At 41.5% G+C, this 15,605-nt stretch overlaps 1 protein-coding gene across 5 annotated transcripts in view; it reads right to left on the reverse strand.

The window, feature by feature from the left end:
- Positions 1 to 15,605, reverse strand: part of Unc-13 (protein unc13 homolog) — a 99,424-nt gene that overhangs the window by 11,910 nt on the left and 71,909 nt on the right. For 3 of the 5 annotated variants that reach the window (XM_083052675.1, XM_083052674.1, XM_083052677.1), the window contains 9 exons: positions 15,133 to 15,239; positions 4,810 to 4,951; positions 4,084 to 4,530; positions 3,435 to 3,585; positions 1,509 to 2,243; positions 1,204 to 1,425; positions 669 to 1,121; positions 397 to 528; positions 73 to 298 (listed from right to left, as the gene is read on the reverse strand). In XM_083052675.1, coding sequence (XP_082908801.1) covers positions 73 to 298; positions 397 to 528; positions 669 to 1,121; positions 1,204 to 1,425; positions 1,509 to 2,243; positions 3,435 to 3,585; positions 4,084 to 4,530; positions 4,810 to 4,951; positions 15,133 to 15,239 — 2,615 coding nt within the window. Of the gene's footprint in view, positions 1 to 72; positions 299 to 396; positions 529 to 668; positions 1,122 to 1,203; positions 1,426 to 1,508; positions 2,244 to 3,434; positions 3,586 to 4,083; positions 4,531 to 4,809; positions 4,952 to 11,267; positions 11,375 to 15,132; positions 15,240 to 15,605 lie in introns of all 5 variants that reach the window. The other 2 variants (XM_083052678.1, XM_083052676.1) reach the window with 1 other exon arrangement.

Genomic DNA, 15,605 nt, shown 5'->3' on the forward strand with positions numbered 1-15,605 from the left:
GAAATAAATAAATAAAGTATTATTACGATTTATATAAATTTGTAACTTAAACGATAAACTTGCAGTGATTACCTTGATTGATTTGCGAAGTGACGAAGGTCTTGATGAGGGTGTCCGTTGTTTGTGTGTACAGACTCAATGCGTAACGGAGGCTCTGCAGTTCCGGCGATTTCTCCAAGAATGTCTTCTTCAAGCCGTTACCACCGGCGTGGAAGTACTGTTTAATCGTGTCCAGGGCGACGTCGAGAATCGCGCACTGCTTCGGCGAAAGATTCTTCTCCACTTCCTTGGAGATATCCTGACGAAACAAGGTTAGTTGTTGACAATAATCGCAAAGCAATTTTTTCTCATAAGCATATAAATATATATGTAATTTAAATCATTTATTTTTATTACCATAACTCCGCTAAGAGCATTTTTCACATCGGGTTTCCCGGCCATGTGATTCTTAAACAGCTTCGACATATCTTCTATCTTGGCATTCGCAGCGAGATTTTTGGCATTATCTGTCAAGTTCTTGAACATCATCTACAAGAGACAAGAATTATTAAACCGTAATACACACGTTATAATAATATGAAATTAATATTCTATCGATTTAACTACAATAGAAAAGATATAATTACAATAGAAAAGTGTAAAATTTAATCATAACGCAGGTAACATACGCTCTTATCCGTCATAGGTGGCAAAACTACGGTCTTCTCTAAAATCCTCATGACTATCTTCCATAATTCTTTCAACAGTCTCTTCAATACCGTCTTCTCGCACGACTCGGCGTACAGAGATAGACTACCGTCGAGTAGAACCATGAGCGGCCTCAAAACGTCGTCAGCCTCCACAGTTACGTTGTTTCTTTGGGCCGGCTGTGATAAAGTTACCTGCCCTCCACCTTTGATAGCTAACAGAAGATCTCCCAACTCTCTGACAGAAGCTGTTATTCGCGGCTCCAGACTGTTCGCGAAGAGCATGGCCAGATCGTCCAGAGCGCCGTTCAGCTGCTGTTGTAATTCCTTCAATATGTTCGCCGCGTCTTCCTCGAGCTTGTCGCCACCCATCGACTCGAACATCTTCTCTAACTGCACCCGAAGTTGCTGGATGTTGTTCATCAGAATGCACGCCTGCGGAATAAAGAATTTATAGTTAAAGTCGGTGTGCTGCGTAAATTTTTATGCAGATTCTGTATCACTCTTGAGCACGTACGATTCGTTCCTCCTTCAGATGACTGGGGAATTCTTTCTTTACTATATCCGCGTAGGCCACCAGAACCTTGACGATGGTCTTGGCGAATCTCTTCATGTACCTCTTCCAGATCTCCGGATCCGGACACTCGAGTTTCGATACCACGTCGAAGCACTGCGTCAGTTGCGTGAAGACGTCAACGACGGAGACGCTGAAGAGCACGTGCTCGCTGCTCTTTTGGAACTGTAAGGAAAAAATTGGAGAACCAATTAAAGATCTACGTCGGGGTTCGTATGAATAACATCCGTATGAGATATATCACTTACGCCTTCCTTTTTATCTCTACTAAAGGCACCGTGGAGATATTCTAACGAGACATCGTCGTTCTCATTAAGCCACTGCATGACGAAGGGCTCAAACCAAGCCGGATATTCCGGCACGGCGCCCTTGTACGGCGGCACGTCCTTGACGTAATTGGCGTGTAGCCACTTGACCTTGAAGTGCAGATTCATATAGGCCGAGGACTTGCACAGTCTATGCTGCTCGTGCTCCTCCAGAGCGTACTTCATGTCCACCGCAAACAGAGACCACATCGTGGCTGCCGACAGTTGACCGATGTTGAGCTCCTGAGGGAATTGATTCAACACGGGCGCATAGCTGTTTTTGTCCTCCTCGATCACCGAGACTATCAAGGCGATCAGCTTGTGCCAGAAGTCGAGCGAGTCCAGCCGCGGCCCGTGATCGTCCGAGTCCCTCTTCGCCTCGTTCGGGTCCGCCTGGAACTCTCGATTGTACAGGTCGTAACAGTTCTCGAAGAGGAACTGATAGGTCGATCGCAGGCATGCCTTGACACAGTCCTTGACAACGGTGCTGGCCCGCGGCGGACTCGACAGTTCCTGGACTTTCATACGGAAGAACGTGATACTCGTCAGCAGATCCACGGTGCTCTTTAAATCCATCAATTTTTCTTGGCTTGAGGCCGGGAAGTTATTCCTATACATTGATAGGTCGATCCTGAGAGAGTTGTGCAGCTGATCCAGTAGCTTGACGAATTTCTCTTTCTACAACGAGAAGAGAATCCGATTGAGCGCTTCTTTTATTAATATAATCGCAGTTGCAATAAGGCAAATTTCTTTTCTCGTCGGACAAACACACGGGTTGAATCCTTTTTTCTATTTTACCCCGACAGCTTTTTACCAATTGAGAATAGCTGCGCGTTTTGTGAAGAGACTCTCTCGTCGAGTTTCAGCTATCACGACGTTCGAAAATTTTCAACCGCGGTGAATTTCTTCGGAACGCGAAAAATTTCGCCGTAATATTTTCGAAAGAGAATATCATGCATAATTCAGGAATATAAAAAACATCTGTTCTTTTGCAGAATTAAAAGATTCGCGAATTTAAATTTTGTGGAAAATTTTGGTTCACATATCGTTCGCTGTTTTACAAGTACCGAAAGAACGTCGATTTATAGGTAGAGGTTCGAGAAAAACATTTCCATATTCTCTACACGCTAGAAAAATTCAGTTTTGGCCAGTCTTGACTGCGACTCGGCTAAAATCTACATTGCATAAACAGAATGCGGTAGAAGAGAAAATCTTAATTAAAATCTTAATTAACTAACATGTATATATATACTTTTCCGTAATTCTTTCCTAAGAAAAGATTAAGAAAGAGAGCAGCAGAAAAATGCAATCATAAACACGGCACAATCTTGAATCTTTAATTAGCGATACGGATTTGTAACGTAAAGGTTTCTTAAATCCTATGCAAATATTTGAGCTTTGTTGTTCGCTCTTAGACTTTATTATTCTTACAGTTTTATAACAAAAAGAGTCAAATTATTAGTTCTTTCGGGCGAGAAATCTCTTCTAATCCTCGGTAAATGCTCCATTTTATCAAAAGATTCAAATTTTATTCGAAGATATTCGACGCTGCCGGGTATATCACTTAATCCCGTTCGAAAGTTCGCGAAGTAATTATTTGAATATTCGCGTCAGCTCATCTCTTATTCGTGACCTGGTGAGAATGTAATTGATAGAGGTGGAAAGAGATTCGCGTTCTTGCGCAAGTCGACGCGCTAACGTCTCGAATGCGAGGAAGCAACTCGGGATAACGGATAGTGTTGGTTGGCAGGAAATTGCAAGAGTATTTCTCGCTACTTGCAGACTCCGAGCGTCCACCATCCCTCGCTTCCCTACCATCCCTCGACCTACCACGCGCCACCGGCGCAACCTTCAACATCCGGCACTCACCCCGAAGTTACTGGCGGCGAATCTATCACTGGCCGACACGGCCGGACTAGCGGTCGTATGGGCGTAGTACGCGTTTATGTTTGCCAGGAGAGTCGACATAACGGCCGGCACGCCTGGACACAGGTACTTGGTTGAGAGGCAGTGGAAGTGCCTGGAAAATACGAGATCGGTTCACGAATACGGAACCAGAATCGATATCGAACGATCGATCGTCTCGATCGAAGCTACGATAATCACCTAAGAAGCAGAATTATTGCCTGTATTTTAATTCCAAGTAAAATATATAACATTGAAACGTTACCTCTTCTCAAGAGAAGGTTAAAAAAGGTGCCTGTCGGAAAAATTGTTATACAAGAAAATTTAATGTCGCTGTAATGTATTTATTTTATTGTTCTACACTGCAATAGCGATAAATCAGAAATGTTCGAAATTTTGTATTTTAGTTTCGAGCAATAATAATCAAATATCATTACCTGTTTTAATCTCGAGTAAATATGCGTAATTTTAATTCCCATTATTACGCTTATAATTTTAATCTCAACTTTAATAACGAGAATAAAAATTGTTTGCTCGAGAATTCAAAATCGCGGTTCGAAAAGTTATTCCGAGATAATAATGTTTGACATATGATTTTTTTAACAGCACTCACGTCATCGCCTGGTAGATGCTCTCGATGCCGTAGCGCATGGCGAACTCGTCAACGAGCTCCTCGCCGGGAGGATCGAAGTAGACCTTCCAGGCGTCGTCGCCCTTCGCCTGTGGCAGAGTCACCATACCACCGTTCTCCTCGCACAGGCTGTGGAAGAGGTTCTCGTGCAGACAGGTGTATTGCACGTGATAAGGAGCCACCTTCTCCTCGCCCTTGATCTCGACGCTGATGTGCAGCCGAATCGCGCCCGACACCGCGCTCTTGTCCGTCCTCTTCTCCAGATTGTACCAGACGTCCATCTCGCCGCTGAGCGTCCGGACCTCGATGATGGTCTGCCCGAGGAAGTCGTCGCTCTCCCTCGTCAACTTTTGCCTCAGCTTCGACTTGAGGTCGTTATCCTCGTCCCACACTCGAACCTTGATTCGATCGGACGAATTGTGGCACTCGCTGCGAACAGTAAGTTTTAATCTGAGTCTTGTTTCTTTTAAAAATAAAAGAAATTCTTTCTCGAATATTTAAACGACCTGTAATGAAAATGTCGTCGTACGTAAGGTCTGCGTGTTTTCAACAAGTAAAGTGCGATAAGTAAACATGTAAACATACATATGTACGAAGGAAGTGTGACAATTGCTGTCGCGCGAAAATTTGCAGAAGACTTTACCAGTAAGATTGAAGAAAATTACGCATTCCGCTGGCGTAGCACAGAAACTTGTTGAAATTACTTACAAGTAGAACTTCTCGTGCCACACTGGATTTAACTCTCGCGGCATGGTCCTCGTACGTTTCTTCACTTTGCCAACTTGGACCGTCACGTAGGGATCGGATGTGCCGCTCTTATCTTTGGCGATTAATCCCTGGGCGCTGATCACTATCGACGCGGGAGAAGAATACGATTAGGCTATTACTCACTAAACTGGAATGCCTAGAATTTGCACGCGAAAAAAAAACAATTTTTCTTTTTTTAATCGCGGAAACGTAAATTTCCAATTTTGCGGTATACGTTTAATGTGATTACCACGAGATATAAATCGAATAAAAAACATTAGGATCGAAGTTTGCCAGCTGGCCAGTATCCAAGAACGCGGCTGCGAGGGTTAATCCAATAAAGCTAACACAGAATTCCTGGATATTCGTTGGAACATCTGTTCCGCATCGCTTTACAAAAAAACTGTCAACAACCATAACTTCATCATAACTTCGCATTTCCATTCGTAATCGAATAAAACGCGTCGCAACGGGATCGCGTCAGATATTCATTTAAATTCCGCATATTGTTATAGAACTACATTTCTTTTCTGTGTCAATCGCAAAAAAAAAATAGATCGTATCGGAAATAAAGAGAAAAAAATCACAACGACGATAAAACGTGTCGTATAAGCTCTGGAATTCTAGACACGACGCGGGATTCCAGAGGTTCGCGGAGAAAACGGTGTGGACCCGCGCACTTGTAAGAAGTACCGTCGATAAACGAGCCAGGATTACGATCTATCGTACGGGCTCGTCGTATCGTTCGTCGACGGGAAATCGTTGTTCCGGGTCGTGTCGACGGAATACCAGAATGATAGGCCACAAACGGATGGTTACAGCTCTCGAAGCCGGGACCGCCGTGCATCATCCTACGCGAAGGTAATGAAATTTTACTGTCCCGTCCCAATTCTGATTCAGCGACTAGCGTATTTTATATACACGTTCTCCATCAGCGTTATTCTAACATTATCCGCCTCGACTTTATTATTTACGAGAAAAAAATCGCGAAATTTTTTATTATTTATTATCCCTTATATATTTTATTAATGATTAATATTAATATTTAATAGTTTCCGGGAATCTCATAATTATAGAAAATTAAGAAAAAAGATAAAAATTTTTCCTTGCATTTTTGCACGTCGATACGACTATGTATATGTAGATTTATGAATTGTTTCGATGTTTCGTCATCGTCGTTATAATTTTTTTAGCATTTATGGATAATGGACAGCTGGAGGAAACTTTTTTTTCCAGGTGTTTTATATTCATCTATTCACACTGTCCTCACGTCATTTATTCGTGCCGTTGGCCGAATGAATAAATATGACTCTGCTTTATGTGAGAATTTAATTAAAAACAGGTAGTTTAAAAACGTCCCGTAGGGCTTTTATCTCGAAATATACAAGGAATTGAGAAAAGTCGATGCATCCATTGTATCTTCTCCATTAAACCGCTCAGTAGTTTTTGCAAAACTCTTCAGACTCGCAATTAAAATACTCGACTTCATTTCGTAAAAGGGAAAAAGACTTGCTCTCAAAAAACTTGCTGAATTAAAGTTGTGTAGACGTGAATATCAAATCAATGAATATAGATAATGAGTCTTATCAATTAACGTTTATCGCAAAATAACATAAGAGATATTTTCTTTATTTTCGATATTCGAATCATTATAAATAATTTTATATTTATATATATATATTTCGTGTGAAGAAGATGCATGCAAAGGCTTAACATTCATCTGGACTGGACACTTGATATTCTTTTGAGACAGCAATCTTAAAAGCGTGCAAAAGCTCGGCGTGAGAATTATATACATACATTTATTATTATACATATATATACATATATATATATATATATATCAATATGTATATATATGTATACATATAGTTTGTATGTATGTATATACGTACAATTATATATAGACATATGTATTGTAGCATATAAAGGGGATATTTATAAGACAAATAAATATATATATTTGTGATATATCATATATATATATATATTAATCATACGTGCTTCGATTTAGATCGACGGACAGACATACATGCCCATGCTACTAACTCTTTGCGATTCGCATCGCCGATTGCAGCAGGGGACGATCGCTGATGCTCCCTGCCCCCTCGATGAATGTCAATTTCATACCTAATCTCATTAATCATCGAGTCATCGCCACAATCCACTTTGTGAGAGATGTCAAGAGAGAGGGTCTCGGCGCGTATATAAACGCGCGTCTGAGTGTCTCTGTGTCTGTGTGTGTATGTTGTAATTTGCGCAACTTTACGCTCTGTGATTGTGCACAATAATGTGTAATTCACCGACTGACATAGACGAATATGCTGTAACCTCATTAATTTATAATAAGAGTTGCGTAAATATTATTACATCTCGTATTTACATATATCGTACAACGATTGATTAATTCGATACGCGTCAGTTTGTGTGAGAGCGAATTTGCATACGATCTGCATCTAAGACGATTTTCCGTAAATCGGATTAAACGAAAAACGCACCCGGAATTGAATCCGGATGCTTCAGAGAGACGCGTAATAAAGTCATTACCGAATATAGAAGATTTATCGAACGTTTCGAAAATTCCTTTCTATTAAACGACACGATATCAATCGGATGTACGCGCGTTATTCATGTTTTTGCACGTCGTCATCGGTCGCAATCGATTTCACTCTTGCAAATTTAATTTTTAAATATATATCGAAAACGATCAGGAATACAATGTGTGTTTTGCGTTGCAACGCGTCGATTATGATCTGATTTCGAGAAAGGAAACATCGCATCGACTGACCGCGATACGATGCAGAATGTATCGCACTTATCATCGGCATCCAATGTATAATTTCTCGTTTGCATGTGCGTTATGAGGTTGATCGTTATCAATTTGCGTATCGATTTTACGTGTTGAGTGACATACTCGGGTTCAATCTCGTGTGAAACGCGCTAATTCAACGCGTACATTTGCAGCCGCGAGGCACATTAATTTTTAATTGATCACATTGCTGTGTATATTCCGATGATTATGCTTCGGTGGGTATTGCACTTGTACCGATATCGCGCTTTTTATTAACTCGTAAACCCTCTCGCGAAAGGTGGAATTCTCTCCCGAGGGAATACGATTTCCCCGTCCTCGATCCTCGCAATCTGCGACAGTATCTCGTCAGATCTCTAGCCATTTTAATTCGCGCCCAGTGAGTCACGAGATTTGATTATTGGGGCGGAAGAGGAAGTGGCACCGACTGTTACCAACGTAGTTCTCTATCTCTTTCATCACAATTCGCGCGTTCCCTCGTTCGGCCCTTCATTTCCTTCCATTTCGTCCATGTGGCGGCCGTTAATTCGCTCGTTCAGAATCAGATTAGGTATTCTCAAAATCGCGTATGTTGAAACGCGTCGAGGAAAACTAGGATCCCGTATATATACACAAAAGGGGATTGAACGATTCAGTTCCGGTTCTCGACAAGTATTTAAATTTCGACCTTTATTAATTCCAACGGTTGAAAGTGGCACTTGATAAGAGTGGTTCAAGTGCCTATTTAAGTTTCAGGATAATACCGTTTTGTTTCTTTTTCTTTGATATAATTTTCTGATTAAAACAAAAGTCGCAGACAGATACCAGATAAACCAAGCAAACGATGATTGACAACTGCGACTATCGTGACTATCCATAATATTCTTCACTGAAGTAATCTCTTAGACCTCAGAAAGACGTTTCAATCTTCTATCTCTCTCGCTCCTTCTCCGATTATTTAAACTCACTCTTCTCGAGTATTCAAGAGTGCGCGGGAGTATATAAAGGCGCGAGGAAGGAAACGCTCATGGAAGGAATAAAATGGTTGGAAAGGAAGAGACGTCGCGTTTAAAGCAGACCATTCCGCTGATTTTCTTTTATTTTTTATGCTATGTGTCCTATTTACTTATCTCCCCGTTTTACCGGGATAGCCTCCCTTTTTCGTATCTCTCTGACCTCTTTCTGACTTTTTTTTTCCTCTCGCTACTTCCGTCGTTAGCGGCGGACTAGAAGAGCGCCGCTGGATATTCCGGCTTGCCTTTGAAAGGCAAAAAAGTTTCGTTGCAGTTCGCTATGTTGACTCTATATTTATCGACTTCTACTCGTCGGAATGTGCTCCAAGGCACAAATATATCGCCCATCCTCGTTCATCTTTCCAGCTCGATCGTAAATAATAAAGTGCCTTTCTCTCTTCGCGCTCGTCCGTCTCTTGCATTACGTACGTTAAGTGCGCGAAATGCAATTTATAAATTTCATATGACTTCGTTTAAGGCCCGTGTTTTTTTTTTCTCATCTCTGTAACTTTTCGTTCAACCTTCCAGTAACGCGAGAAGAAATGTACATATATACGGAATATATACGCTTATTACGGTTTTAATCTCGAGATTTTTGATGATACATATATGAATAATAATAAGATGTATATAAAATGTTTTCTTGTATACTCGAAACTAAAATATTAACATCCATTCGAGGGTTTTAGTTATTTAAGACCCTGAGTTGCTAAGTTTCTCTAACTCTAAACATGAAACACGAATCTACGGCTGGCGCGTCTTTTCGAAGAGAGAACTGTCATTCACAGATTTCACCATTGGCAGCACTTTTGTGAGAGCGATAAAAGGACAAAAAAAAGTTCGAATCCCATTGGATCTCTTCTTTTTTCCATCAATTTACTTTGTTCTTTCGCGTTTTCCGACGTGACGTTCCCGATGGTATTTCGACTGTATCCTTATTATTGGCTGCGATCCATATCAATCCGGGATACGTTGGCATTCTCTGTTATATTTGCATGCTTAAAATATTAGATATATAAGCGTGCTGAAAGAGAATCGATAATATCTCCTCGCAATAGAATAGTATCACGTCCGACGAGAACCTTCCTAGTATTTCTCGGTTAATAAGAAATGTGTTCTGGTTTTCGTTTGTATTCTTTTATGCAGTTTCCGAGTAGATAAGAAATACATGAATTCATACTGCGACGTGAATGAGCCGCGGAGGCTGGAGCACACAGCTATCGCACTTGTCTGTACGTTGAACTATCGATCTCCTCCTCGGAGAAGGTGCGCATACATATGCACCCTGCGCCTCTCCCGTCGTTTCCACGTCGTTCGCAGCGCGATGCACCGCGATTGCAATTTCAAACGGGGAGAGAGAGGTGTAATTTTCTATGACACACGCTCTATTCCTGTAATATCGCAAAGTTATTATACGTCTCGGCGCTTGACATTTTTATTGACGTTACAGAGCGACCGGCAACGATCCGATAACAAAATCGAGAGAATTAAAAGTCGCCGTCAAACATAACGCATACCTATCTATATGTTGCTGCACGGTCGGAAGTAACTCGCACAGTTATTCCCTCCGGAGACGGCATGTATATATAGATGTATATGACATAATTCACCGTCCGTTACATTTACCGAATCGACACAACGTCGTCCTAGAAATGCATACGAGGTAGCAGCTCTCAGATACATTCAAATCGCTTCGTTAAAACCGACAATGAACGTCGTATTATGCGTTTCAAACCTACCGATCGGCGGAACGTCACGCAAATTGCCTTAGTTTTCATTGTAACGAGAGCGAAACGAGAATACGTTGTTCAACTTTAATATATATTTCGAAACTTGCCGAAAAAGGGAGAGAGAAACGCGGGCGATACGGGCAGGATACACGACTCGGAGATTCAGGTTTATGTCGCTCGATCGATCCTCGAGGGGTTCGACTTCGTGCCGGACGGAAGTACATCGATCGTATCCACAAATATATACACAAGCGCACGATGGTGTACGATTGTGAGAGTATATATACGCGACGTATACTGCGTTGTGCTTCATATATATACATATATACATATATATATATATATATATATCAGGTTCCGTTATCACCCCCCCCCCCTCCCCGATAGTGCTTTGTGACATAGATCTTTCGTGTTTTGCTCTTGAATCGCGAAAATCGTGTGCACGAGAACACGGTGATGGAAAGTCGAGATACGTGTGAGGCTGTGCTTGACGAACCGCGGGATACAGGATACATAATGCTCCGCATCTGCTTTCGATTACGGATTGTCGGATGAATCCGCAATCATGTTTCCGCGAGAAGTAAAGTTTAATTCCAAGTTCATCCGAGAATCTGCGAACGGAGTCATCACACATCCCGATATAATTCGACGATTGGAAAATTTGCTCTCGGTGATTCAGAAAGAGAATAGAGAGAAGAGAGTAAATTTTGTATTTTACAGAAAGAGAAAATAAATGTCAGCCGTTCATAAAAGTTTATCACTAAGTTTTCGTGTCAAATTGTGTGTCTCAAGCGTGTATTATGTGACTGACAGAAGAATCGAGTGATTCGTTATCGAGATTGTGGTGAATGATCATTAAAAACTCTAAAGGTATCAGTATCGTGTCACCTGTGATGGCGATCTTGCAGGACCACTTGCTGGTACCCTCAAGGACGATCTGTTCCGCCTGCTCGAGACTGTCTATGTGCGTATCCGGGTCCACTGAAAACGTCGTGCTGAAAAGAAGACAATTCCCTCGTCATCGGATCGTCCTTCGACAACCTCTCGTACCCCCTTTCGTATATAGTCGTTCATTTAATCGGAGAAGAGAACCCTCCCGAGAGAGACGGGGCACCTTTGAGGGTGTACATCTTACGGAGGCCACCGAAGGGATCATTACGAGGCGGAGGATCGTCCGTATTGTATTATCCAACAGCCATCCAGCAGCAGCAGCAGCAACAGCAGCGGTAACAGCAGCAACAGCAGCGGTAACAGCAGCAACAGCGACGGCAGTATCATATTCAGCAGCTCAGCTATAATAGCGGGGACGCATTCGCGTAGCCAGGACACTAGGATGTTTTTCTCGGAGATTAATCCGGAATATGGGAATATTTCTCGGCATCTGTGTGTATATGTATATCTCGTGTGAAAGCAAAGGGAGACGTGTATTGCAAATCCGCGCCTCAATCTGAGATGGATTAGCTCTGAAAACTTCCCCCTCGTTCTCCATATCATTTTTCAATGTGTGACTTTCGCAAGCCGGATATTGTATACAGAATTCGACGAATGAATATGAAATGAAGATCGAAGAAAATGAAGCTAATATATCCTTACCTCGAATTACAAGTCGGCTAGATCGAACTATATTTACATCGAAGAAGAGGGAAGAGTATTAAGAATCGTATATAAGGACATAATGGAAGAAACAAAGTTGAATCGAGTCGATCAAGCATACAACGGAATACCATTGACGTTTTATCAAAGTTTCATCCAAAATGTGCAAAGTACACGAGAAAAGTTGATCGATCATACACGCGTTGTCACGCCACAAATACGGTAACGTGCCATGCCACCTGTTAACATCCTGCCATCGTAAAGTTATCGTTTCATATGGAGAGCTGACCGAGGTGCGCCTATCGGCTTGGAATAAGAAAACTTGTTGCTCGACTTATGTGGCGCATCGCCAGCGCGGGACTTCCGTTGATCTCCTAGTCGTGGTAATAATCGTTTTACGAAGACGAACATGAACAGCTTTATAAACGCAACGTTTATATGCGATCATTATTTAGCCAACGAGCTACTGTTACAGAGAGATATCAAACCGGTTTTGTCATAAATAATTTAATCGTTTATTTAATTACAAATAAATTTTTATCTGTCTATAAAAGTTCGGAGAAATCTAATTCTCTTCTCCTGTCATTGAAAAATAATTACAATTACTTTTTATCCATGATCAAAGATTTGATTCTATATTGAAAGAGAGTATTAAAATTTTATGAAACATTATAGGTACATTGAAGTATAATTTCATAGTCGAATTATAATTATGTTTAAAAAACGAAGAATAAAATTTGATTTCCTTCCGAGCGCGACGTCTTCGAATATGGAGAATAAGGAAGAATTGATGAAACAAAATTCTCTCCTTTGAATTACGACCATCGATCAATGCCGTTAAACTTCCCTCCGGTAAAGTACACCGAGTACATTGTAAGAGACCATATATACTTATGTTCCTTCTATTCCCGACCATATGAGACGACGAATGAAAGAAAGAGATTCGTTTTCCCTTTGATTTGGCGGAACAATGGACGCGTTATCACGCGGAATAGAAATAATGAATAGAAAAAAGGCAAAGTGTATACCTACCCTCGCGTCGCACATGTTATTTCGGTCAGGTTACTTTTTTCCACGATCGCGTACGTTTCTCATGCAATATATTTATCGCGGAAAACAGCCCGCGGAAAAGAAATCGTTACCGCGCACTGTGTGTATGTATGTTTACGAAAAGTGTGTAAACGATATTAACTCGACAATACTTTTTCGATAGACATGTAATAAGTTTACAAAGATTTATAAGTTTATAAGCTTTCAAATAAAAAAAAAACTATGTTCGACTTTCTCGTAGGATGTATCGACCCATTCTTGTTTTGCGTTTGAAACAAACTTTGTCCCATCTATAATTCATAAACGCAATTTATTTCTCGAGATGTATGTCGAGATAAATGCATTTTTCCAATATCTTTGACATCCGTTCTAGTTAAACGCAGATCACCAAACTAATCCAACATACGTCGAGGTGAATTCAATTTTCCTATCTTCGACACGCGAGCCTTTTCACCTCGAAAAGTTACATGCTGCGAAAGCGAGAAGCTGAAATGACGCGTCGATCGAGACGATGATCGATGCTTGGATTATCATCTCGGTGCAGAAATGCAGGGAAAGAGAACGCGTTTTCGATACACGTCACTGTGTGTGAGTATCGAACCCATCGGTCAGGGATTCGCGTTCATGGAAGCTCGATGACTCTAGTCGAACCGGGAATTTACCTTAGACAATGGCAACGGCACATACTTGGCGCCACAACAAGTTGCCACGTGACCTTAATGGACTCTCGATTGAATTCCCACCAAGAGAAAGGGAAGAGCATCGCGTGATAGCTGACCAGCACAATCGCACACACGCATACATATACACACTGTGAACATTCGTATATCCTCATGTTGATGCGTAAAACAAAGCAACGCAATGTTGGTTCGATAAGTCTTATGATTTTTGCTAATAGAAATTAAATTGGCCGTCCGAGTTGTATCTCGAGCATTTTGAGAGATATTTCACTGCACGATGGTAATCGAGCTGTTGTTTCTAGGGGAACCGTTCGGACCGACTCGCGGGAAATTTTATTTGAAGCACGAAATTCCGCGCTCTCTCTGTATCTGAAGAAGAAAAGTTTCTGCAAATCGGACGAGAGCGTACGAACGAGGCGAGAACTGCTTGCAAACTCGATTTCATCGATTTTGTTGAAAAAGGAGCCGCTGCAGCTGGGAAATTGGAACGAAATTGGAACGAGAGGAAGTACCATTGAGGAAAAAAATAAAAGAAAAAAAGAGACACTGATGAGGAAAAGGAAGAGGCAAATACCAAGTAATATCCAATTAATGGTGTTTAAATAGTCGGGGCGCGCAATATCGTTACATCCAGCGGACAAATGTATAAGATCGTAAAAAAACAGCATACGCACACATACACATACCACATACATACACACACACCCACACACATGTAAAACAACAACATAACATACACGTGCGCACACACAATAGTCTTAATATCAGTTTGAACAAGATAGTTGCGAGGGGATGTAAGTCAAGGTGTTTCCAGAGGAGAATATACGAAAATAGCTCGTCCATCGTGACTTTAAGTAAAGCTCGCGGGTTAAGTTGTCAGGTGCGAAGTATATTCCAACTTATATAAAGAAGTTAAAGGGAAAATAATAGAGGTAAACAAGTTTATTCGAGCGATTTGTAGCTCGAACATAAGACAGCTCTGTCGCGTTGTAGCACGATGGTCAAACGATGTTTTAATAATGGAATTACATAATGGTAGATGGACAGTCCGCTGCATAATGTTGGTAAGTTCATGGCAATCGATACAAAGCAGCCACGCGCGGTAGCCATCAAGTGTCGTTATTGTCAGATCTGACGATATAAGGCACGTAATGACGATAATGACGATAATATGAAGAGAATATAAAGGTGTAAAACTGTGTGCGTACACGCATTACGTATAAATGTATACAGTATATATATAGATGTATAGGGATATACACAACGGGGGGTGACTCGTAGAATATCAAAGAATACGTAGGCATACGCAGCACACATATATACATATGTACGTATCGGGACGAGCACCGATGATATCGATGCTCGCTCGTCGCATGGGAGGGTGCACAAAGACCAGTTTAAGAGTCGGCGAGCACGAGCTGCCCACAAACCTGTAATAGCGATCTTCGCCGACCACTTGCTGGTACCGTCCAAAACCGACTGCTCCACCGCCATCATGTGACCCGAGTGCGCCTTTTCGTCGACCCCGAAGACTGACCTAAACTCCGACGAGACTCTCTTTCATATAAGCTGTGCCAATGGCCGCGATCTCGTCTTATCTGCAGCATCGCGAACTCTTCGTTGTTCCGAGATGACCTTTCGTCGCGAAACATAGCTTTCCCGTCGCGAGATATCATATTTTCGCTGCGAGAAGATCCTCAAAGAGGAAGATTATCTCATCGGTAGCGAAATATTTTGTCGGATAAACGAAAATGAAAAAAGAGAAGGCAACGCGTGACGAGCGAAATTTAAATCGACAAGTGTATTTAGCCATTCTTTCGCAATTTCGTAAAAAAAAACCGTGCTCGTTTTAGTGAACGATTACCTATGCAATTCCCTATACAGTTTCGGAATTCTCTCTGTA

This window comes from Prenolepis imparis, unplaced genomic scaffold (genome assembly GCF_030444845.1).
Source record: "Prenolepis imparis isolate NDT839.2.m4 unplaced genomic scaffold, iyPreImpa1.0 SCAF_13, whole genome shotgun sequence".
Classification (NCBI taxonomy): Eukaryota; Metazoa; Arthropoda; class Insecta; order Hymenoptera; family Formicidae; genus Prenolepis; species Prenolepis imparis.